Source organism: Choloepus didactylus, chromosome 27 (genome assembly GCF_015220235.1).
Source record: "Choloepus didactylus isolate mChoDid1 chromosome 27, mChoDid1.pri, whole genome shotgun sequence".
Lineage (NCBI taxonomy): Eukaryota > Metazoa > Chordata > Mammalia > Pilosa > Megalonychidae > Choloepus > Choloepus didactylus.
This window is the reverse complement of record NC_051333.1, coordinates 13,558,057-13,583,010: the sequence shown is the minus strand read 5'-3', so window position 1 is coordinate 13,583,010 and position 24,954 is coordinate 13,558,057. Positions and strand designations below refer to the sequence as shown.

The following is a 24,954-nucleotide window of genomic DNA, read 5'->3' as shown; positions in this document are numbered from 1 at the left end:
CTCTGAGCCTCTCAGTTTCCCTCTCTAACACGGTGGCGGGGTGGTCAGATCAGATGGCCCCTGAGGGCCTGTTTGCCACTGGCCCCTTTTTGCCGTGCTATTGTGGGAGGACACCGATCTTGGTAAGCAGATGCCCTCTGACCCCAGGCCTGGCTCGTGCCCTCTGACCCCAGGCCTCGCTCGTGCCCACCCTCCTCCTGCCCCCTCCTCAGCCAGAGCTGGCCTTTGCATTCTCTCCTCCCCTCAGCACCCCTCCTTCTTCTGGGGAAACCAGCCGGGCAGAGGGAATAAGGTTTTTTCCCTCCCCTTCCCCGGCTCTGGCGCCTGGTTCCAGGACAAAGCCAGAGGCAGAGGAGGGGGCAGCCCCTGGCCCCTGGTGTCCGTGCCCCCCTCGCCCTGTCCCCCGGCCCCTGGAGCTTTACCCCCCACCTCTCTCATCTCTTCTGTGTCAGCGTTTCCTTGCTCAGTGATTCACGTGCTCCCATCGCCATTTCAGACATGGCCAGGCAGGGTCTTGTACAATTATTTACATAATAATTTCTTTTAATTGGCCCGATTTAAAAAAAAAAAACAACAACATTTCACTATGGAAAATTTGAAGCGGATACAAAAATAGAGAGGTGCGTGTAACAAAAAGAAACCCTCAGGTGCTCGTCACTCGCCTTCAGCGGCTATCAGCTCATGGATTGGCACGCTTTTCAAACAGCTTAAATAAATGTTTTTTTAAGTGGAAATTCCACGGATGGAAAACCAGAATCACTTGCCCTAGAGATAAAGACAATGATTAAAATTTGCCCGGAGACTGTTGCCTGCTGAGGGGTCGAAGTCCTGTCTCCTTTTACTATAGGGGAGAAGAGCCGGGGGGGGCGGGGGGTGTCGGAGGCATCTGAGCCCCCAGTGGGGACTTTCCTCTTGAGATGACCAGAAGGAATGAAAGAGCCCCGAAAAAAGAAGGGTGGTCTCACCAGGCCATTCAATGCCATAGAAAAAAACACAACCCAGTTTTTATTAAAATGCTACACAAGTAAGAACAGCAAATGCACTAAGGGTACAGTTCTGTGCATTTTCACACACGGAACGTACTGTGTCACCAGCACCGGCTCAAGGAGCGGCACATGCCCTGACTTCTGGAAGCCCCTCAGGCCCCTCTCTGGGGTTCCCCTATCCTATCATTCCCTTAAACCTTCGAATGTTTGAATCCATAATTCGGGACATGCCACCCTCTGTTTTTGGACCTTCCCCAGGCCTCTGCCTGTCCCTAAGTCTCTGTGTTCCAAATGCCACCCTGCCCCCATCCCACCAACTTGCCTCAGTTTCCCTTTTTGCAAAGTGGTGCTGGGACACTGGGTGAAAAGATGGTCCCTAAGGTCTCCTCTAGATTTGGGGGTCTGTGATTCCATGAAGCCATGCCTTCTCCCATCCCCGCATGCCCTTAGCCAGGAGACCTTTCTGGGGAGGAAGAAGGCCACGAGCTCTCCAAGCTAACCGTTCCACATGTACAACGCGAGGGGCGTCCGCATTCGGGTCAGGGTGACAAGCGGGGCCTGGTGGGCCTCTGGGGTGGATGGAAGGCTGGCAGCTCCCAGGGCCACATCTGGCCTGCAGAGCTGCTTTGTTTATCCAGCCTCACATTTTTGTTATAGAGTTGAGAGTTTTTGGAGTTTGGAGTGGCCTTCAGGCGAGGCACGTCTTTGCCACGTCCCCCGCTTGTGCTGTCTGCTTGTCTCTGAAAGCACTGGGTTTGTGGCCCATATTCTAAGGCACTGATTTTCAAGCTTTTAACACCCTAAGACCCTTTTTTCCAGCAACATCTTACCCCACTGACTGAAGCAGATGAGGGGTGCAGGACTCAGAACCCACTTATTTGGCCCCCCCAAACTTCCCCTTCAGTGATACCATTTCCCATTTTATAGCAGCTGACTCCCAGGAAGGGGGAAAGTGCTTTCCAAAGGTGACATTCTCCTATAGAGGGTTGGGGTACAGGTGGTGTGTCAGCCCATTTGATGGATGAGGAAACTGAGGCCAGAGAAGGGCGGCCTGAGGTCCTCTGGCCGCTCAGCACAGGGGCGTGAGCAGCAGCCTCTGCACTCCAGTCTGGTCCGTTCCTCGGCCCCACACGTGCCCTCTCTTTGGTTCACAGGTGGGCATTCTCTCTGGCCTCCACTTAACATTCTGGGGTCCCGGACCCTGCCTCTCTCCCCCCCAGATCAAGGCTGAAGACCCCAGTGGCGACTCAGCCTCAGCAGCACCCCCGCCCCCCCAGCCAGCTCAGCCTCATCTGCCCCAGGCCCAACTCATGTTGACGGGCAGCCAGCTAGCTGGGGTAAGTACTTGGGAAGGACGAGGTTGAGGGGGCACAACCAGTCACCCCCACCCCCCGTCTGTTACAGGACCAGTGGCATGAGGTGTCCCATCAGGTCCACGGCCACGGCCACTCTCTCACACCCATGTTGCCCCCTAACCTGCTTGGCTCCAGCACTAACCCTCTCTGCCTTCTCTGCTCCTCTCCCGACCCCCTCCTCTGGCCCCCGCTGCCCCCCGGGCCGCCCCCACAGCTCACAGCGCTGATGCCAGCTCAGCAGCAGCTCCTCCTGCAGCAAGCCCAGGCCCAGCTCCTGGCCGCCGCCGTGCAGCAGTCCACTGCCGCCGCCGCCGCCACCGCCGCTGCCGCCGCCTCTTCCTCCTCCACCTCCTCCTCCTCCTCTGCCTCCTCCTCTGCCTCGCAGCCCCCAGCCTCTTCTGGGGTTGGTGACCTGCCACCGCCACAGCCTGCCAGCCAGCCCCCCGGGACCCCACAGCTCACCCTCTCCCAACCCATCCAACTCACAGCACAGGTAAGGGCCGCCATGCCGACTGTGCTCCTGCAGCAAAGGATACACGGAAGCAGTGAGTGGGGTTGGGGGGACTGACTGGCCCTCATGGGTCATCCTGGTCACCAGCCACAGGCCAGGCAGCTCTCAGCAACCTTAGGGAGGCTGGGGAGGTGCTGCCGCCTCATCTTCCAGGGGGGCACAGCGAGGCTCAGAGAGAGGAAGCAGGCACGTGGCATCCTCCACTTCCTTGCATCTTGCTGAGGGTTTGCGGCAGCTTGGACATCGGTATCATTATCTCGAATTTACCGATGAGGAAACCAGAAGCCACCCCTGTGAGCAGGTGCAAAATGGAAGGCTGAGAGTCAGAATGAGTGCCCACATCGTGCCCCTGGCTCATCCAGCAAGACGCTGTCTCTGAAAAGGGTTCTGGGATCTCATGAGTTAGGAAATGCTGCACCCTTTCTCCCCATGCTGGAGATTCCCGGTGCCCATTTAATCATGAATTTGTGGCCAACAGATCTCCTGTAAGGACAGTCAGTGGGAGCAGAGTAGGTGCTGAGCGGGTTTCGGGTGGGCACGCGCCCTCTGACTACCCCGTCCACGTCTACCACATCGTCTGCTTTGCTGTTGTTCTGGTTTCTCTAAACTTTGGAGTTTGTGGTCCGTGTTCTGAGGCCACGGTGAAGGTCCAGAGAAGCTCTCCGGCAAAGAAACCTGTTTCTCTTCACTCAGCCTGGGTTTCCCGGAACGCCTTCCTCTCACGTTGTCCCCACCTTCCTCGGAAGCCCCGGTCCTTGCAGAGTGGCTGTCCAGCCCCTGCCAGGCCATTCCCCTCGAGGGGGTTCACGCTCTGGACCCTGTGCTCCCCTGTTGGGTCTTTCCTTAACACAGAGCTTGCATCTGCCTCCTTTAACTTCCCGCCACTGGGCCTGAATGACACAGGACAATCTGTACCCACTGTTCCTTGGTGGCTCTTCTGAGTGTCCCTCCCAGTAGCTGGTCCACCATAGCAATAATAACTGTAGTCTTGGTACAGGGTGCTGTGCAGATCATGACTTCTTTGAACCCACGAATCCTCAACACGGCCAAGGCTCAGAGAGGTGAAGTGACTTGTCCAAGGTCACACAGTGAAGGAAAGTGGCCTAGCCAGTGTGTGAACCCAGCTGAGTCCAGGCTCTCACTGCACCATCGGTGGCTGCTGCCTTTGGCCATCCTTAGGGACACAGTTTCCAGCCCCTCCCATCACGCCGCCAAAGACTCGCCAGCAGGTGTGCAGTTTGCCTGGTGGCCCATGCCGCTCTTTACTGAGCGACGCCACGGGTGGGGGTCCCTCACGTGAACCGGGCTGTCTCATACCCTGGTGCCCCTGCTCTCGTTTGCCCTCCTGCCTGGAAATCTGCTCCTCCTGCCCCCTTGCCTGGATTGCTCCTCCTTACCCTTTAAGCCCCAACTCGGGAGTCACCACCTCCAGGAAGCCTTCACTGACTGCCCTCCCTTCAGCTCAGTTGATTTCCTGCTGCAGCAGCACTTGCTGGCTCCTGCCTCCCCTGGGGACCCCCGCCCACATCTCTCCTTCTGCCACAGCCCTGATCGCCCAGAACTGTGTTTGAATAAGCCTGAGGACATTTGTGTTGAAGGAGCAGACTACAGGAAGGGAGGAGGGGACATGGCCGCCTAGTGCAGACCCAGCGAGGCCCTGGCACACCCCTTCCGTGGTGCCCTCCCCATCTTTACAGCCTCCCCAGGAGAGTGACTGAAGCCATCAGGTCACCAGGGTCCAGCTGTGAGCAAGGCAGGGGGGTTGCCCTCGAGGCACTTATGTTCTGGGGGTGACAGACATAAACAAGTGAACAAGCCAGCAAAACAGGCAGCTTCAGACCCCTCTCCTGATCTGACCCTGGAACCACCTGCCCGGCTCCCCACCTTCCCTCAGCCCCCTGCCACTGGCCCAGGAGATGCTGAAGGTTTCCTTGAACCTCCCCCCTGCCAAGCCCTCCTCTCCCCGGCTTCTCTCTCGGCTCTGCTCTTTCCCTGTAGGCAGCCAGGTCTGCTTTCTGGGAATTCTGTTCCCACGGGCCGAGTCGCCCTGTGACGTCATTTCCCCCGTAGACAAATGTCCCTTGGGTATCCCTGCCCCATGCGGGGCACCACACTGCGCGCAGGCTACCGAGGGGCCACGGTGGGTCTCACTTCCTTGGCCTCCCCAGCCCCCGCTGGCTGCCCTGACCCCTCCCCGCGGCCCGTGCCTCATGCCTCTGGGTTCTGCTTTCTGGGCCTTTCTGCACAACTTTGCCCTGCAGTCATTTCACAAACACTCCCCCCTGCCTCCCCAACATCAGGCCCTGGCAGGAAGCCAAAGACTTGGACGTGAATCAGACCCATCCTTGCCCCTGGAGTCGGGGAGTCAGGGGGCGGTGGGGGGAGGGCTCCCTGTCTTATAGTGAAACAGACACAGCATTTAAAACTATTTTATTGAAAAATACCAAAAAACACCAAAAAGAAAGCAAAAAGCACCTCTAAGTTTTATCACTTTAAAATCATATAAAATAGGAAGGGAAATTCTGCTTCCATTCCTCTAATGCCAGCTCCCCAAAGTAATGTCAATTGAACAGTCTGGCTGGATCTTTCCTATGTTTTCCTAGCTTGTACAGATAAAAGGACAATTTTAATACAGGCCTCATAGCTGAATCAAGGAGGGAAGTTTTGCTGCAGTTTTTCAATGGAGGGTGGGGAAGACCTCTCTCCAGGGGAGTATTTCGGGATGTCTGGGGTAGGGGAAAGCATTGATTGAAAATTTACATGAACTGTTAAAAGATCACTTTATATTTAGAAAGTGAAAAAAAAAATCCCTAATTTCATAATATGACCACAGAAAATCAAGCTTGACAAAATGTTTTAGCTGGGAGGACCTAGTGAATAAAGACTTCCCAGAGAAACCCACTGGATTTGGGAACAGAAACGTGACCTGAGTCTGAGGGAATCCAGGAAGGCTTTTAGAAGGAGGTGGCATCTGACCTGAGGCAAGACAAATAGACGTTTGCCAGGTGGGTGAGCTGGAGGAAGGGCTTCCAGACACGGAGAATGGCAAGTGCAAAACCACAGAAGTGAGACAGGAGAGAAATGCCGGGGGCTGGCGGGAGAGAGAGAAGGGTGGTCAGGCCAAAATTCAGCCCAGGTGGGAAGGAGGAAAGAGATCATCTGCCTCCCGTCACCGAAAGGCCCAGCCAAAATGTCAGGTCTGGCTCCAGGGATCTGTCTCCCTGTTCCATTCTTGGGCAGCCAAAATGGGTGCCAGCCTTTGTAGACTGACAGCCACCCTGCCCGGGGAGATAAGACACATCCACTACCCAGGTTTGAGTTGGTGCCCACGACCCCTGAGGCAGCCAGAAGGTGGGGTCAGCCCCACCTGGACCACGTGGCCTGAGATTCCATGGGGAGGGCAAGCCCCAAAAAGGGAGAAATGGGTTCTGTTGCTTGAGGAGGGGGCAGTGGGTACTGAGCCGGGCAAAGCCACACATCTGGGGTGTGTGGAGCATGTGTAGTCAGACCCCTGGAGTCCAGGAGCTGGGCTGAGGTGGGCCAATTACTCTCACTGATTCCTGGGCTGGGATCTGCTGTCCCTCGTCTGTACTGGAATTTCAGCATAGGTGGTATCTGATGTAACACAAAATCCATACTTAGGTTTTTTCCTGCTGTTGAAAGTCTGTGTTTCATGGTGTTTTGTCCCAAGCACAGAGACTTGCTGTGCACCATAGGGCAGGACAAATCTCTGGGGGGCAGGGGGCAGAGAAGAGCCCAGGCTAGGGGCAGGCCAGCCCCTTCCACACCCTCCCCATCTTTACAGCCTCCCCCAGAGAGTGACCGGAAATCATCAGGTCACTTATTCATTCAACTGGCGTTTATTGAGCAGCTTTTGTATGCCAGGTGCCCACCCATGGCCCCGAGGGGACAGCTGTGAGCAAGGCAGAGGGGGGTGCCCTCAAGGAGCTTATGTTCTTGGGGTTGGGGGGTGGCGAGACATCAACAAGTGAAGGAGCCAGCAAAACAGGCAGCTTCAGAGTAAGTGCGATGCAGCAAGGAAGCCGGGCAGAGTTAGAGAAGCGGGAGGGTTGTCGGAGGTGTCACTGGGAAGATGACCTTTGACAGCCCAGGCCTGAGTGAGTCAGTCATGGGAGCAGCCAGGGGAGGCATCTGAGGAAGAGGGAGCAGCCAGTGCCAAGGTCCTGAGGTGGGAACCAGCTCGACTTGTTCAGAGCACAGAAGGAGGACAGTGTGGCTGGAGCAGAGCAAGCAAGTGGGGGACGAACAAGACATCGGGAGAGAAGGAGGCAGGGCCAGGAACTGCAGGGCTCTGTAGCCGGGGCAAGGCGTTTGGAATGTACTCTGAGCTTCATGGGATGCTGTTGGAGGGTTTTAACCAGGGGAGAGACGTGACTCGATTTACCCTTTTTGAAGCTCCCGCTGGCTGCTGCCGTGGGGAGAATGGGCTGCAAAGGGACAGGAGTAGAAACAAGGAGCCCAGTGGGAAGTCCTTGCAGGCATCCACGCAGGAGAGGAGGGTGGCTTGCCCCAGGAGAGCGACAGTGGGAGTTGCAGATGCCCTTTCCTGTGACTTGGACAGGTCAAGGATGACTCCTGGGTTGTTGGTTTCAGCGTCGAGGTGGGGGATGAAGTGGTTTCCTGAGTTGGGGGATTTAGGGGAAAAAAGAGGGGGTCTTTTGGAAGACTGGGGTAGAGAGCCTGGAGTTTCATTTTGGTTGTGTCAGGGTTTGAAGTGTCTCTTCATCATCGAAGGGGAGGCATCCTTCAGGCTGGCAATATATGAGGCTGAAGCCCAGCGGAGCGTCTGGGCTGGTGCTGGAAGTTGTGAGTTGTCAAGAAGAGGATGGAACTGATAGCCAGACAGGGGTCCCTCCCCGAGAGCTCTCGGTCCAGTGGGCTGCCGTGGTGGCAAGTGCTCATGTTTGAGGAGTCTATTGTGATTTTCCAAAATGCTTTCAGGCTAATAATATTATTCAGACCTAAGAACCACCCATTTTGTAGATGGGAAAACCGAGTCTCAACCCCCCTCTCCCCCGCTGAGAGAGAAATGACTCAGGAATAACAGCTAACATGTATGGAGGACCAGTTAAGTGAACGGGGGTTGTGCTAAACATTTTGCATGCATCATCTTATTTACTTCCTTTAACAGCCCCACGAGGTCAGAATTTTTGTGGTGTCCCCTGGGAAAACTGGGGCTCAAAAAGGGTAAGGAGCAGCCAAAGTCTGCAGCAGGTAAGGGACAGAGTGAGGTTTCTGGCCATCTTCAAAGCCTGGGTCTTTCCCTGTTACCACGCGTCATCATTGTATTAGTTTCCTGTGGCATAAAACGACAGAACTTTCTTCTTTCACAGTTCTGGCGTCTAGAAGTCCAAAACTAAGGTGTGAGGGGACCATGCTCCCTCCAGAGCCTCTAGGGGGGTCATCCTTTGCCTCTTCCGGTTTCTGGTAGCTCCCGGCCATCCTTGGCTTGTAGCCACTGCACTTGTCTCCACCTCCGTCTTCTCATGGCCTTCTCCTCCGTGTCCCTCTCCGTGTCCTCCCCTCTGCTTATAAAGACACAAATGGTTGGATTTAGGTTCCATCCCAAATCCAGGATGATTTCATTTCAAGATCTTTAATTTATTCTGTCTGCAAAGGCCCTCTTTCCAAATAAGGTCACATGCGGAGCTTCCAGGTAAACATGAGTTTTGAGGGACACTATCAACCCAGGACAATCATCCAGTACAGTTAAGAAAGCTGAGATCAGAGAGTAGACATGGCAACAAGGACACGAGAGGGTCAAGACTCACACATGCGAGTTTGCAAGCTGGAAGGGATCTTCCCTGCCAGTGTAGCAAGTGCCTCCACTCTGTGCTGGGTGGGCAGTGACTCAGTTTTACGTAGATGCCTGCCCCCCAAGGCAGCCCATCCCACTCCTGGGCCGAATGACACTGCTCAGAGGATCAGAAGGCTCTTGCTTATTTGGAGCACAGCCTATCAGTATATAACTGACCTGGTGCCCAGGCCCCAGCCCCTCCTCTCTCCACGTTCTGGATTTGCTCCAGGCCGTCCATGTCTGGCACTGGTCATAGTTGGCCATATCAGGGATGGCAAATGGGTGTCGATCCACCACCACCACCCCAGCCCGGGTGGCTGCTGGAGCAAGTGTGGAGGACTGTAATGGAGGGGAGGAGGGGTCCCGGGGTATGGGGCGTGGAGTGAGGTGTAGCCTCTTCTGTCCCGGCTCCGGTGGAATGAAGGCCACATGGGAAATGACAGTTGTACCTCTGTTCACCCATGTATCACACAGACTCTGTAGCTCAGCCTTTCTGCCCCCAATCTGTGGCCAAAATTCTACCTGCGGCAAGGCGCAACCAGTCTGCCCCCGAAACACTGCCCATCCTAGGTTTTGCCTCATCCGTACGTTGAACTTTTATTGAGCACCTGCTAGGTGCTGGCACTGGGGGTGGGGGGTGATCAGAATACAGGGACTTGGTCCTTCTCTTCCCAGCTGTGCCAGCCCCTGCACTAATGTTTCTCATAGATTAGGGACAAGGAGTGGATCCACTGGACATTCTGGCCAGGGACTGTCCCCGGCCTCTCTCCACTTACTAGAACTTCTCCACCCTCTGACTCAGACACCGTCTGTAACATGCTGAAGGTTTCAGGGCTGCCTGTAGATGGTGGGGCAATGGGGCCTCCTGCTGGCCAATCCCAGCCCGGCTCCCTGTTCACCAGGATCTTCTCTCCTTCACGGCTGCCACACACTCGTCACTCTTTCGTCCCTTTAGTCAGCGAATGTTTACTAAGCACCCACGTGCCCAGGCACCTTTTTAGGTGAGGATCAGTGGGCAATAAGGCAGACAAATCTGTGCCCTCGTGGAGCTGAGCCCACCCTAGCTCGGGAGACAGACAGGAAGCAGGTGACTGGAAAAGAAGAGGGTGATGTCATAGGAAGTGACCGAGGGAAGGGAAGAGTGGGTGGCCAGGGGAGGCCTGTCTCTGAGGAGGGGGCTTTCGATAGAGGCTTGAATGGTGAGGAGGGGCTAGCATGCGCAGAGCTAGAGTGGGGCGGCACGTGCAGATGTGCCGTGGCGAGGACTTCTCTCCGGGCTCAGTGACAGGAAGGGGCCCTGTGTGGCTGGATCAGGGCCAGGGAGTGCACTGACTGTGGGAGGTGAGGAAGGAGAGGGGAGCAGGGGGATGGCTTCGTGCAGCAACAAGACAAGGAGTTGGATTTTTAACAAAGGTGATGGAAGCCATCGGAAGGTTTACGGCTTGTTTCACACTTTAGAACAGGGACCTGGAGTCACAGACCTCCTGCAAGGGGGTCTGTGAACTTGGATGGGAAACAATTGCATCTTGATTTGGCTCCTCTAACCGAATGTAGCATTTCCTTTGAAATCTAGCATTCCTTATGAAGGTAGGCAATGGATCACAGTAGTATCTGCAGTAGTTGACTTGGTCACAGGTAGAAAGCACAGATATTTTCATATTCTGTTACCACTGTGGCAGAGCTTTTGAAATAGCGTTTTCACCCATCATTGCTTCGGAATCACAGTAGTCATCAGACCTGTTGCTTGATCTTGCGTTAACAAAGAAACCCATAGATTACCAGAGCACAATTCAAAATATGTTTGATCACTGTATTTCAGTATAATAGATTTTATTTGAAACCCTATGTATTTTATCTTACGCTTTTTAATTCTGAGAAGGGCACAGTAGGTTTTGTCAGGTGCCAGAGAATTCAGGGCACCAAAAGGTCCAGATCTCTGTGTTATTAGACCCCTCTCTGACTGCTTTGGGGAAAATGCAGGTGATGATGGCTTAGATCATGAAGGCACCAGAGGAGGGGGGCGATGTGAAGGGAGCTGGCAGGATTTGCAGATGGGTTGGACATAATGAAAGAGGGGAAGGAGAGAATCTAAGTTTCTGGAGTAACCTGCGGATGGGGGTGCTGTTTAGTGGTTTTCACCTGGACTTCTCATGGCCGGACCCACTGCGGGTTGGGATGCATTGTCCCCATCCTTTTCTTCTCCCTCCTGATCCAGAAGGAAACCCCCACACACCCCTCATCCAGGCTACAATGGGAAGGGAGATTTGCATGGAGAACCCAACTAGGGAGAGAGGCAGGAGTTAACAAATATTTTAATCAACAAGCTAAGACTTGTAGGAAATCAGAAAAAAACTCATTCATTTTAAAAAACTTTTTATTTTTACATAATTTCAAAATTACAGGACAGTTGCAAAAATAATATAAACTCCATACAGAGAACTCCACCGTACCACACCCCCTCAGATATCAGATCCACCAATATTCACATTTTGCTGCCTTTGCTTATATTCTGTTATCTATTATTTATCTATCTATTTTCTGAACATTTGAGAGCACATTGCACACATCATACTCCTTGAATACATAATACTTCCATGTACATTTCCAACCAACAAGGATATCCACTTATGTAATTACCTTAAGTGCAGTTATCAAGTTCAAGAAATTTAACATTGATAAAAAGCTTACAGTCTATATTCCAATTTTTTCTTATGTGCCAGTAATGTCTTTTTGAGCCTCTTTTCCTCCATTCTTAGATCTCATGCAATATTATGTATTGCAGTTAATTGTCATCATCTCTTTAGTTTCTTTGTTGTTTTTTTTAAATTGTAGAAACATATACAAACATAAATCTCCCATCCCAACCGCTCCCAAGCATACCATTTAGTGGGATGAATCACATTCACAATGTGGCAGTGCCCTCACCACCATCTATCGCTAGAACTTTCCCTCCACCCCAAACAGAAACCCTGCACTCATTTTGCATTGACTCCCCACTGCCCCCTGCCCCCGCCCTGGTAACCTGTACTGTGTTTTCTCTCTCTACGAGTTTGCATATTTTCTGATATTTTCTTTGTGGTTACCTTGGGGCTTAAATTAACATCCTAAATCTATAACAATCTTGTTTGCTTTGATACCAATTTAACTGCTTCTACAACATACATAAGCCATGTTCCTATACACCTCTGTCCCCCCATCTTTTTGTGGTTCTTGTTGCAAGTTACATTTTTATACATTTATGAATCCAAAATCATTGGTTTATCATTACATTTTATGCATTTGCCTTTTAGATCCCATAGGAAGTAAAAAGTGGGCGTACAAACCAAAGCCAAAATGATACTGGTTTTTGTGTGTGTGTGCTTATCTAAATAGCTAATCTTTTTACTATTTATATAATATTAGCAACTGTATTCATTATTCATTGCCATTTAGTAAAGACAGACACATTTACATGACACTCCCTATTTAGGGAGGGAATTAGCAGAGTCCAAATGCCTTAGTTAACAGAAAAATTACAAAAGATAGGTTTAAGTACTTGTAAAAGTAAAGTTTAAGTTGTTATTTTTCACAATCCTTCAGGCTCTCTTGGATGCTTTTTTATGGTGTTTGACCCCCCTCCCATCTGCCCTAAACTGTACTCTACTGCTCCTTAGAATGCAGGTGCTAATTAACTTCTTCTTTTTTAAAAAATTCAGTTTTATTGAGATATATTTACATACCCTACAATCATCCACAGTGTACGATCAGTTGTTCACAGTACCGTTATATAGTTGTGCATTCATCACCAGAATCAGTTTTTGAACATTTTTATCACTCCAAAAAAAAATAATAATAATAATAAAAATACAAGTAAAAAAGAACACCCAGAACATCCCATCCCCCCATCCTTCCCGCTAATACTGGCTTTTATATTTACCCACGTCATTATCTTTACCAGAGATCTTTATTTTTTTTCATGTGTCTTCAGTCAGCTGTCTAGTGTCCTCTCTCAGTCTGAAGAACTCCTTTTTGCATTGCTTGTAAGGCAGATCTCAGCTTTTGTTTATGTAGGAATGTCTTAATTCCTCCCTCATTTCTGAAAGACAGTTTTGCTGGATATGGAATTCTTGGTTGGCATTTTTTTTTTCTTTCAGCACTTTTATATCTTCCCACTGCCTTCCTGCCTGCATCATTTCCAATGAGAAATTGGAACTTAATTTTCTCAAGGCTCCCTTGTATGTGACAAGTTGCTTCTCTCTTGCAGCCTTCAGAATTCTCTTCATCTTTGATGATAACATGGTACAGTGTGGGTCTATTTGGGTTTATCCTGTTTGGAGTTTGTTGAGCATCTTGGATGTGTATATTCATGTCTTTAGTTAAATGTGGGAAGTTTTCAGCCATTATTTATTTGAATATTCTCTCTGCCCCCTTCTCTCTTTCTTCTCCTTCTGGGACTCCTGCAATGCATATATATTGGGATTCTTGACGGTGTCCCACCGTTTCCTCAGGCTTTGTTCATTTTTCTTCATTCTTTCCTCTTCCTGCTTTCAGACTGGATGATTTCAATTTTCTTATCTTCAAATTCATGGATTCTTTCTTCTGTCAGCTTCAATCTCTTGATGAATCCCTCTAGGGAATTTTAAATTTCTGTTACTGTGATCTTCAGCTCTGTTTGGTTCCTTTTCACAATTTTCATGTCTCTATTGATATTCTTTTCAGGTTCATCTATCATTTTCCTTTTTTCCTTTAGTTCTTTGTCCATGTTTTCCTTTAGCTCTTTGAGCATACTTAGGACCATTTTTAAAAAGTCTTTGGAATATCCCAGGTCTGATCCTCCTCATTGATGGTTTCTATGCTTTAATCTTCTCCTTCGCCTGGACCATCACTTTCGGTTTCTTTGTATGTTTTGTAGTATTTTGGTGAAACCTGGACATTTTGATATTTTAGTGCATTATCACTGGGTTTTAGACTCTGAGACGTCTGGTCCTTAAGCCTGTATCCAGCTAGTATTGCGACAAAGCTTTCCGTGAATGTCAGGAGCTAACAAGAGGAGGAGGAGGTGGAGGAGGAGGAGGTGAAGAAGAAGGAGAAGGAAAAAAAAAGCTTTTCCCAGTCTTTGCAGATTGGCCTGCTCCAAGTGCTCTCCTTCACAGCTCATCCCTACAATGAGTGTGGAGAATAGCTCCGGGCCAAAGCACAGGGGCCTCCCTGATCCCTTCTGCACTGATTCTTGTCTTGAGCATGAGCATGTGGCCCTAGGAAATTCTCCTGCTTACATGGAAATGAGTGTCCCCTCTACCCAAGGAAATGGTTCCTTGAGGTCCAGGCATATACTGTTTGTCCTATAGCCAGCAATCCCTTGCCCCAAGCAGTGTGACTCGACTTTCCTCCCACAGCATAGCGTAGGGGAGTTCCGTGAGCCGCCGCCTACATACAGGGCAAGTTCTGGGACAGCGAGTCCCTCACGCCACCACCAGACAGTGTGGGCTGGACATCGGGCCCCCAGTATGTGCGTGAGGGTCACTCTGCTCCCTCTGGAACTGGGACCAGGACCTGCACGGGGGGCTCAGGCAGAGCTGGTGAGGGGTGGGGGGATGGCCGGCCAGGGTGTCATGAGATCCTGTCCCTTTTAAGTGGCCTTTTTCTTGATTCAGTGCACTCTGTTAATGCAGTCCATTAACCATATTCTGGAATTTTTAGAAAGACGTTTCTGCAGTTCTTGCTGTTTGTTCAAAGCAAGTGTCTCCCTCTGCCATCTCGATTGGAGACTGGCCCTATCCATTTTGATTCAACTCAGTGGGCATTTGTTGAGGTTAGGGTTACACGAAGAGAGAGACAGGGCCCCTGCCTGCTAGAGTTTCAGTCCAGCAAAGGGAAATATATATAAATAAACAAATACATTGCATGGAGATGTGGCCTAGAGCAGGGCAAGTCCAGTTTGTGGGGTCTGAAGTTTATAGAGTTAGGGGGCCCTTTTAAAGAAAAAAATACAAAATTATGAAACTGAAATTAGGTACAGGGCCTTGCAATGGTCCAGTGTAAATGGGAGGTGCTGAAGCTCCAGCTTCGTTTGTTTCCTGGTCACCCCACATCTGGGAGGGAGGCAGCCATGGGGTTTTATTGGGCTGGGGGTAGGCAGGAAAAAGAAGGCAGAATAGGAGCACTTGTGAAGGCTAGAGTGTTGGGATTTCCGAACCTCAGACAGCCTTGAGCTGTATGCTTAGATTTTAGCAGCTAGAGTGAGAAAGGGGGAGCCCCCTGGGCACTCCTGAGACCTCTGTGCACTGCTGGACACCAGCCTGCCCAGAGCATACTGGGAAAGCTGAGGCCTTCGCAAGTGGACAGGAAACAGACCCCAAACTATCACAAGATGAAGGGTCAAAAGAATAGGATGTTAGGCAGATGTGACTGTTCAACTGAGGAAGGGACACAGGGACATTTATTGAAGTAGATGTTCAGAATTCAGGAGATACAGAAGGACCTACAGTGTTTGAAGTTTCTAATGCATTTTTCCATATATAGTCTTTGCACAGCCAAGCAAATCCCTAGATATACTTTCTTAGACAAATAGTGGCATATTGTGCCCCCTATTCTGCATCTTGATTTTTCCACTCATCGGAACATCTTGGAGATTGTTCTGGATCAAGATGCAAGGAGCGTCCTTGTTCTCTTTGATGGCTGCGTAGTATTCCAAAGTGTAGATTCACTCAGCCCGTCTCCTGCTGGCCCACGCCCAGCTGGTCTTCAGTCTTTGGCTAAAATACTGCTGCAGGGAATATCCTTTTATATCAGTCATTTTGCTCAAGTGTGAGTATGTCCCTCAGGTAATTTCTAGAAGTGGAATGTCTGACTCAAAGGGTACATGCATTTGTAATCTGGACACCTGCTGCCAAATTGCCCTCCACAGAGGTTGTGCCAAGGTACCCTCTCACCAGCAACGCTCAGGGCAGTCTGTTTCCCCATCCTCTCCCAAACTTAGTGTGTTAGCTGCTGGGTTTTAAAAATTTGAGTAGTTATAGGTTTACAGAAAAATCATGCAGAAAGTACAGAGTTCCCATATATCCTCCCCACCACAGTTTTCCCTATTGTTAACATTTTGCATTAGTGTGATGATAGCATAACATTGTGAATGTATTTAACACTGGATTGTATACTTGAAAGTGGCTAACCTGATTAATTTTAAGTTGTATATATGTTACCAGAATAGAACTGCACAACACAGAGAGCTAACCCTAATGTAAACTCTGGACTATATCATAATACTGTTTCATCAATTGTAACCAAAGCACCACACTAGCTGCTCTTTTTCTCTTTGCCAACCTGATAGGTAAAAATAGCATCTCGGTGCAGGTGTAGCTGTGCTGTTGTATTTATCTTGTTGTGCGTGAAGCTGGAAGCCTTTTCATCTGATTAAGAGTCGTCTGCATTTCCTTGGCCGGACACTTCAGATATGTCTGTTGGCCACGCTGGGCATGGGTTGTTAGTCTCCTTCTTATGGATTTGTAACAGCTCTTTAATATATTAGAGAAGTGTGCCTTTGTGTTGAGTTGCTTATATTTTTTCCCAGTTTGTTCACTTTCTGGGATATTAAATTGATCCCTGAAATAATAATAGCCTTAGAAAGAACTGAAGGGTAGGTGCCACAACTCCCCAATTTCCCAGAAGGAAAAAATTTTAACTGTAACATATGACAACTTTCCACCACACATAGAAGTTGCTGAGAAAATTATGAAGCATCAGTCTTGGTTTGTTCCACAAATATATATGGAGCACCTACCAGTGCCAAGCACTGTTTGACGTGCTAAGGATACAGCAGAGAGCAAAACAGTCGAGACTGCGACGTTCCTGTGAGGGAGACACTCTGAGCGAGTCGACAGAAGAGGGAGCTCTCGCGCTGGCGCTGCGGGAGGCGGGGCGGCAGGCTGGCTTAGGGTGGTCAAGGAGGACATCTCTGAAGAGGTGCCATTGTGTTAGGACCCGAGTGGCAAGAAAGGACCCACCAGGAGTGTAAGCCAGGCATCGTCCAGGGCAGCAAGCTGTGTGTGTAAAGGCCCCAAGGTGGGGACAAGCGTGGCACGTTTGAGAAACAGAAAAGGGCCGACTGGCGGGAGCAGAGTCTTTGAGGGAGAGGATGGTAGGAGTTGAACACAGAGCAACTACACGTGCCCAGGTGAGGATTTTGATAATATCTTGAAGGGCTCTGAGAAGCCATTGGAGTGTTGCGGGTGTGTGTGTATATGTGCATAATGGGTTTTGCCTTTTCTTGTTAAAATCTGCCAACATATAAAAGTAGAGAGAATGATACAATAAACCCCACTTACCTGTCACCCAGCTGGACAGATATAAACGTTTTGCCAATCTTGTTTCATTTATCTACCTTGCTTTCTTTTTTTCCTCTGGATTTCTTTTTCCTCTCCCTCTTTGCCTGTCTCATTCCCTTAAAATGTTTTTTATTGAAGTGTAACAAATACAGAGACATGCACAAATCATAAGTGTACAGCTCGATGAATACTCAAAAACTGAGCACATCCATGCAGCCAGCACCCAGATCCAGAAATGCAACATGGCCAGCCCCCCCCAAAAGTCCCCTTGTGCCCCTTCTGGTCTGTACCCCCAAACCTCTAGCATGCAAATGAACCATAAAGGGAACTTCATGGAATGTCTTCTGTCGCGACGTGTTTCTTTCACTTATCATTATGTTTGGAAGCTTTATACCGCTGAGTATAACTGTAGATGGTAGACCGTCTATTTTCATTGCCACGTAGCATTCCCCTGTGTCATGGGTTATTGACCTTTTGTACCGTGGATGGGCATCTGGGTTCTCTCCAGGTTTTGGCTGCTACAAATGGTTCTGCTGTAAACCTTCTAGTGCAAGTCTTTTGGCGAACGCAGGTACGCATTTATGCTGGGTTAGATCCAGGAGTAGAATTGCCACTGGGTCCTATAGGAGGTGTCTGTTCAGCTTTTAGCAGATAGCGTTTTCCAAAATGGTTGTGATAGTTTTCCAAAATGGTTGTACCAGTTTACATGCCCACTGTTTGCTAGAGTATTTTCAAGCTTGTCACAGACATTCTATCATTTTATTTTGAAGTGTTTTAAAAGGAGGAAAGACTTGGCCTGATTTCTATTTGTTCTGTGGGAATGTAAGATGAGGCAAATATTTCACTGAGAAAGAAAAGGCAAATAAAGAGTGAACCTTCCTGCGGCTGTCCAGATCGGACTCTCTGGGACCCTGGGCTGGGAGACGCTTCCTGGGTGCCCTGAGCTCAGGGGCGCCTGCCAGACACCCTGTGCTCCATTCCTCGCACTCCCAGGCCAGGCTGCCCCACTGGAGCCTCTTCCTGGCTTCAGCCTCCCCAGGGCTCAGGTTGATGCAGAGACGGGAGAGCCGGCCAGGACTCAGGCTGTCTTTCTGTCTGTCCCCCTCCCTGCCAGGACATACAGCAGCTCCTCCAGCTCCAGCAGCTGGTGCTTGTGCCCGGACACCACCTCCAGCCGCCGGCTCAGTTCCTGCTGCCACAGGCCCAGCAGAGCCAGCCAGGTAAGGCCTCCCGGACGCCTCCGCAGAACCCCTTGCTTCCCCCTCACCCCCTCACCCCACGCCTCCCCCTTGTCTCCCCAGGCCTGCTACCGACGCCAAATCTATTCCAGCTACCTCAGCAAACCCAGGGAGCTCTTCTGACCTCCCAGCCCCGGGCCGGGCTTCCCACACAGGTGAGCCCCGGCGCTTAGCTGCAGGACCTGGGGGAGGCCGAGTGACTGGCAGGTAGGTGGGTGGGTGGGGTTCTCCTCTCCATTTGGCCCACTTCTCAGCCACAAGGGGCCAATAGGGATCAGGAGACCTGGGGCCCAGCCTAGCGCTGCCACTGATCTGCCATTTTCTCTCTACTTGGGCACCAGACCAACGGCTCTTAACCCTTTCAGGCACAGAGGCTCCTTTGAGAATCTGTGGAAAGCCTTGGGCCACCCCCACCCCCCCCCCCCCCGCTTCCTTCCAAAAATGCACAAATACACTAGCACATGAGATTTCAGGGGGTTCGTGAGCCTTTAGGTTGAGGATGCTTCGGGTCTCTTCCACCTCTGCAACTGCAGCTATTGTTTACTAACACATGGGGGCTTCCCTGAACAGAGATCGAAAATGGGGGCTACAGATAAAGTTTTATTGGGTCCAGACAATTTTTTTTTTCTTTTTTTTTGCAACTGAATTAGTTGTCAGCTAAATTCCCAGAAGGAGCCAGATTTCCGGCTTCTCTTGACAAACCAGATCTGGCAAGAGTGGATATGCGTGGATCCCACAGGTGCCCAGGGCAGCGGACAACTGGCTGTAGCCGTGGCCCCTTAGGCAGGGCATGAGCTCACCAGGCCACGTCGGTGGCCACTGGCTGGCTTTGCTGCTTTATGTCACCTGGCTGCCCCCCCAGGCTTTTCTCTCGGTTTGCTGTCCAGGACCTAAACTTAAATGATAATAGTCTTTCATGACCTTTTACATATTTCAAAGTTCCTGCCTACCCATTTTTTTTTAATACACCCCCCTTTCAAAAAAAAAAAAGAGCTGTTTCAGAAAGTCCAAAATGTTAGAAACTAATACAGTTGTTATCTGCAATTCTGAACCAAGTTTTCCTTATAACTTGGGCACCAGAAATAATTTGGCTGCAAAACCTGACCTGAGCCGCTATGAGGCTGGGCCTGACCCTCACTGTGGGATACTCATGCTGCAGAGTCGTCATCCTGTCTGATGACAGGGTGTGCCCTTGACCCTGATGGGCAGCTCATGTGATCTGTGATATATGCCCCCCAAAAATGCTGAATTCGAAGACACATCTGGCTCCAGGATTTTGGATGACAGATCAGGGACCCTTGAACCCACCACTCTTTTGCTGTATTTGCTTCAGATCTTTTCCTTTTAGGGAAATGAAGTATTCCAGACAGAGCTGCTGCTTCTTTGTAAATCCCCCTAATCACCTTCCCTGTCCACTTTTTATACTTGAACATTTTTTTTTGCAACTTCTGCATTCCTAATCTGATTCTCCCAACAACTTCATGGGGTAGGCAGCGCAGCAGTGATTGTTCCCATCCTACAGAGGGGGAGACTGAGGTCCAGAGAGGCTAAGATGCTTGCCCCGAGCTACCCAGCAAGTCAGTTTCAAGAGCCAGGATGAAAACCCCATCCCCAGCTCCAGAGGGGAGCATTTCACTGCACGTGTTCCCAGCAAGTGATGGGCAGAAGGGCAGAAGCAGCTGGCTGCCCCTTGCCACGAGTTTGCAGGCTGGGAGGGAGAGTGCAGAGTGCCAGGCAGTGAGAGGACCCCCGTGGGGCAGCAGAGCCCTAACCTTGCTAAGAGGAGAAGCTTGAGCGTGGAGGAGTCAAAGTGGGGCTGGTGGGAAAGAGCCCGGAGCAGGAGGCGGGACGCAGGGAGGGGCGGGGCCTGTGCCGACCTTGCTGAGCCCCCTCCTTGTCCTCCGTCCCGCATCCCACCCGCCTCCCCACCCAGCAGGCCGTGACCCGCCCCACGCTGCCCGACCCGCACCTCTCGCACCCGCAGCCCCCCAAATGCTTGGAGCCCCCATCCCACCCCGAGGAGCCCAGCGACCTGGAGGAGCTGGAGCAGTTCGCCCGCACCTTCAAGCAACGCCGCATCAAGCTGGGCTTCACGCAGGTCTGAGGCCAACTAGCAGGCGGGGGCGAGGTTTGGGGAGGTGATGGGCGTGCAGGGAGGGGCGTGGCCAGAGGTGGGCGGGGCGGCCCAACCCTGACCCTGTCCCCACCCCCCGACCCAGGGCGATGTGGGCCTGGCCATGGGCAAGCTCTACGGCAACGACTTCAGCCAGACGACCATCTCTCGCTTCGAGGCCCTCAACCTGAGCTTCAAGAACATGTGCAAACTCAAGCCCCTCCTGGAGAAGTGGCTCAATGATGCAGGTGGGCCCGGGCTGGGGCTCCTGGGTGGGAGGGCGGGCAGGGAGCCGGGGGAGGCCTCCCCTCACGTCCCCCCTGTCTCCCTCCTGGTTGCAGAGACGATGTCTGTGGACTCCAGCCTGCCCAGCCCCAACCAGCTGAGCAGCCCCAGCCTGGGTTTCGACGGGCTCCCCGGCCGGAGACGCAAGAAGAGGACCAGCATCGAGACAAACGTCCGCTTCGCCTTAGAGAAGAGTTTCCTAGCGGTGAGGCCCACCCCTCGCGGGCGGCCTGGGGGGACGGCTGGACGGGGCGCGGCGCTGACCAGCCCTGTGCCCGCAGAACCAGAAGCCTACCTCAGAGGAGATCCTGCTGATCGCCGAGCAGCTGCACATGGAGAAGGAGGTGATCCGCGTCTGGTTCTGCAACCGGCGCCAGAAGGAGAAACGCATCAACCCCTGCAGTGCGGCCCCCATGCTGCCCAGCCCGGGGAAGCCGGCCAGCTACAGCCCCCACCTGGTATTGAGACCCCCTGCGTCTGCGTGGCCGTGGACCCCTCAGGTGGGGGTGGGGGTGGGGGGTGAGGCTACCAGGCGCCCTCAGCAGGCGCCTTGGGAAAAGCACAACCCACCTGGTTGTCCCCAGCTCCTGGAACAGAGGCGGAGGGAGGCCCCTGGGGACAGCACGTCACCAGGATGGGTCACGGTCGCCCAGGGACACTCGCAATTTCTAAGGAACTGCGATCCCCCTGGGAGCTACAGGCACCCAGAGGCACACACTGACATAGCCAGGCACAGAGCTGCCGCAGGGACATGGCCACACAGATGGATCCGCACATCCAGGGCCGTGGTGCCAGGGGGCCACAGGTGTCTCCACATTGGGCACTGGCCCAGCAGGCGGCGAGGGCCTTCCACCCGTGGGCGTGCCCCCGGGGCCGCAGGCTCACACAGGCATGACAAGGAGAGCCTCCTGTCTAGCGAGAGGGGCGAGGGGCCCACAGCAGCCCCCACCCCTGGTGGCATGGAGGAAGGAGGGGCAGAGGGGAGAGAGAAGGGGCCTTCCGGGTGGGGGTTTGGCTGGGTTTGAGGAGTCCTGCAATGGGGCGGGCGTGGAGCTGGAATGCAGATGACTTGGAGGGACAGGCGCTCTTGGCTTAAGGCTGAGGAACTTGAACCATGAGCCCTGAGGAGATAGGGGAGAGGGCCGTTTGAGCAGGGGAGGGACAAGGTCAAGTTTAGAGTGGGCTGATAGAAAAGGGGTGAGACTGGAGTCAGGGAAGCCAAGAAGGAGGCTGTTGGGAAGGTCCCAGAAAACCAGGCAGTGTGACATCTTGATATCTCTGCACTCTGACGCACCTCAGTCTCTGTTCACTCTCTCTCTCTCTCTCTCTCTCTCTCTCTCTCTCACACACACACACACACACACACACTCACACACTTCAGACCTGCCCCTCCTTTGCCGGGATCCCTCTGAGCATTTCCTCCCGCCTCCATTTCCTCCCAGTCTCACTCTGCAAAGGATAGTGTTTATTTGCGCTAGGAAAGGAGCTTTGGTTTTAGGGAACCCCCAATCCCAGGAGCAGGCCGACGGGGTGCTCCTCAGGTACACAGCCCTTCAGGGCTGCAGAGAGGGTGCTGATGTGCCTGCTGGCCGCCACCATCTGGACGGGAGAGTGTCATCGAGGGGCTGGGGAGGCACGTGGGTGGGATGAATTCCTCCCTGTTGGCGGCTCGGGGTCACCGAGGGTGAACGTGAGGATACCGTGTGAAGGATACGGCACGATTCAAACCAGGCGTTGTACCCAAAGCCGCTCTCACCCCGTGCTGGGTGCAGAGAGGGCTGAACCCACGGGGGCACCAAGGGGGCTCTGGGAGACGGCAGCCTAACCTTGCCTCCGTTCCTCTCTCCCCAGGTCACGCCCCAAGGGGCCGCGGGGACCTTGCCATTGTCCCAAGCTTCCAGCAGTCTGAGCACAACAGGTCAGGGGGGCAGGGGAAGGTGCGGAGGGCACGGGAGGGCGTGGTGTGGGCTGGCACCCGAGGTTCTCAAGCAGCTTCTGGGAACCCGGGGCTGTGGCCTCTAGGCTGAGCCCGGGGGTGAGGGGGCGTGGGAGGGACAGAGGGGGAGGGCAGACCCCACCCTGCCTGTGCCAGAGAGGCTCGTGTTAACCTGCTTCCATTTTACATGAGAAAAGCACTGGGTTGCTAAAAGCTGACGCACTTGGCTTCTAGCCACAGCCTGTCATTTACAAGCTGCGTGAACTCGAGAACTTATCCCTCTGAGCCTCACACTTCATCAAATTATTGTGAATGTATGATTCATACAGAAGATAAAAGTGTATACATATAATGCATACATGTATATATGTTATATATAATGCATCTAACGCATCTAGATATATTCACAAGAGCGTCTGTGTCCATGTGTGTATGTGGTTATGCACACACATGTATACACACACACACGTATACATACCAACTCTGGTACCTGAAGTTAGGTACCACAGCTCTTCCCCCTCCCTGGGACAGGGCGTGTTTAACGTCACCCACATAGGAACCATGTAACATGAACAGCACCTTGTCCTGCCCCAGTTGAGAAATAAATGGAGGGTGATGACGGAGTCGGGGCAGGCCTGTAATCCCCACCCCCACGTCGTGAGGTGGCTTCTGTCCTTATCCCCATGCTCTGGGTGGGGGGACTGGAGGCCAGAGAGGGGCCCAGCGGGGGTGGGGTGGGGCCAGGGGCGTCTGCCCAGGCAGTGTGGCCCTGAGTCTGGGCTCCTGCTCCGGCACGGCCTGCAGGGCACCTTGCCATACCCGCGCCCGGTGTCTTCATGTAGCAGTGATGTGGGCGGGGTCCGCAGGGTGTGGCCGGCACCCACCACAGTGCATGGGCTCCAGAGGTTACAGCTGCTCTGACCACCACTGCAAGGATCACTGAGACGGGCCTGGGTGGTGGGGGCGGGCCAGGGAGGTTGAGCATGAGCTGAGGCCGCCCTCTCTTTGTCTCTCTCCACCAGTTACTACCTTATCCTCAGCTGTGGGGACGCTGCACCCCAGCCGGACAGCTGGAGGGGGTGGGGGTGGAGGCGGGGCTGCGCCCCCCCTCAATTCCATCCCTTCTATCACTCCCCCACCCCCGGCCACCACCAACAGCACAAACCCCAGCCCTCAAGGCAGCCACCCGGCTATCGGCTTGTCAGGCCTGAACCCCAGCACGGGGTAAGTGGGTAGCCGTGGGGTGTGGGGGAAGCTGTGCAGAGAAGCAGGGTCGCTGCTGCTTCCGGGTGGGAGAGAGCAAGCTGTACCCCAGATCCGCCGCAGGCCCCCGCCCCTGCTAACGCCTCTGCTTTGCCTCTTGCAGAAGCACAATGGTGGGGTTGAGCTCCGGGCTGAGTCCAGCCCTCATGAGCAACAACCCTTTGGCCACTATCCAAGGTGCGTGCCGCCTCTTGTCACCCCCGCCGTCACCAGCCCTGGCCCCCCGGGGCCTCGGGTCCCCCACATTGTTGCTCCAGCCTTGCCATCCTGCCCCTGCTCACCGCATCGCTCGCCTCTTCATGCCCATCTTGCCTTTGGGGAAGGGGTGAGGGGTGCTGATGGGGGTCAGTGGGAAGCTCGGGGACACTTGGGCAGGACGCCGGCAGGTGCAGGGCCCCCCTGGCCTGGCGTGCCCCCAGCCCCCTCTCTCTCTCCCCGCCAGCGCTGGCCTCTGGTGGAACCCTGCCCCTTACCAGCCTTGACGGCAGCGGGAACCTGGTGCTGGGGGCGGCCGGCGCGGCCCCGGGGAGCCCCGGCCTGGTGACCTCGCCGCTCTTCCTGAATCACGCGGGGCTGCCCCTGCTCAGCGCCCCGCCTGGCGTGGGCCTGGTCTCGGCGGCCGCGGCGGCCGTGGCGGCCTCCATCTCCAGCAAATCTCCTGGCCTCTCCTCCTCCTCCTCCTCGTCCTCATCCTCCTCATCCTCCACGTGCAGCGAGGTGGCCGCACAGACCTCTGGAGGCCCGGGGGGGGCCCGAGGCAGGCTCCAAGCCCGAGTGAGGGTCGACCACGCCTCCCCTCTGACCCCTCGACCCCCACCTAGCCCCCCGCCCGGGAAGAGGGTGAGGAGGCCAGCGGTAGGGGCACAGAGGGTCCCAGGAGCAGGAATGACCAGGGAGGAAAGAACCAAAAAACCAACTAACCAAAAAAACCAAAACAAAAAAAAAAAAGAAGGAAAAGAAACCAACAGAAAAGAAAACCAAATATAATCACAACAGAAACCAGCTGCCCCAAAGGAACCAAGAGGTGAAAAATAAACCAAAAAAAAACAAAAAAAAACAAAAAAAAAACAAAAACAGAAAAATCAACCAAAAACAAACAATCCCCCCTTGCAAAACCAAACAAACCAAAAACCAGTAGTGAGCCAGACC

General features: G+C 52.8%; 1 protein-coding gene across 1 annotated transcript in view; it reads left to right on the top strand.

Moving 5' to 3' along the window:
• Positions 1 to 24,725, top strand: part of POU2F2 (POU class 2 homeobox 2) — a 32,885-nt gene extending 8,160 nt beyond the window's left edge. Inside the window, 12 exon segments of the mRNA XM_037820711.1 lie at positions 2,207 to 2,323; positions 18,085 to 18,190; positions 18,272 to 18,363; positions 20,142 to 20,306; positions 20,428 to 20,569; positions 20,663 to 20,811; positions 20,888 to 21,064; positions 22,458 to 22,524; positions 23,565 to 23,766; positions 23,909 to 23,982; positions 24,248 to 24,549; positions 24,551 to 24,725. Of these exon segments, the coding sequence (XP_037676639.1) occupies positions 2,207 to 2,323; positions 18,085 to 18,190; positions 18,272 to 18,363; positions 20,142 to 20,306; positions 20,428 to 20,569; positions 20,663 to 20,811; positions 20,888 to 21,064; positions 22,458 to 22,524; positions 23,565 to 23,766; positions 23,909 to 23,982; positions 24,248 to 24,549; positions 24,551 to 24,583 (1,626 nt within the window). The 3' untranslated portion in view covers positions 24,584 to 24,725.
• Positions 24,726 to 24,954: the final 229 nt, after the last annotated feature.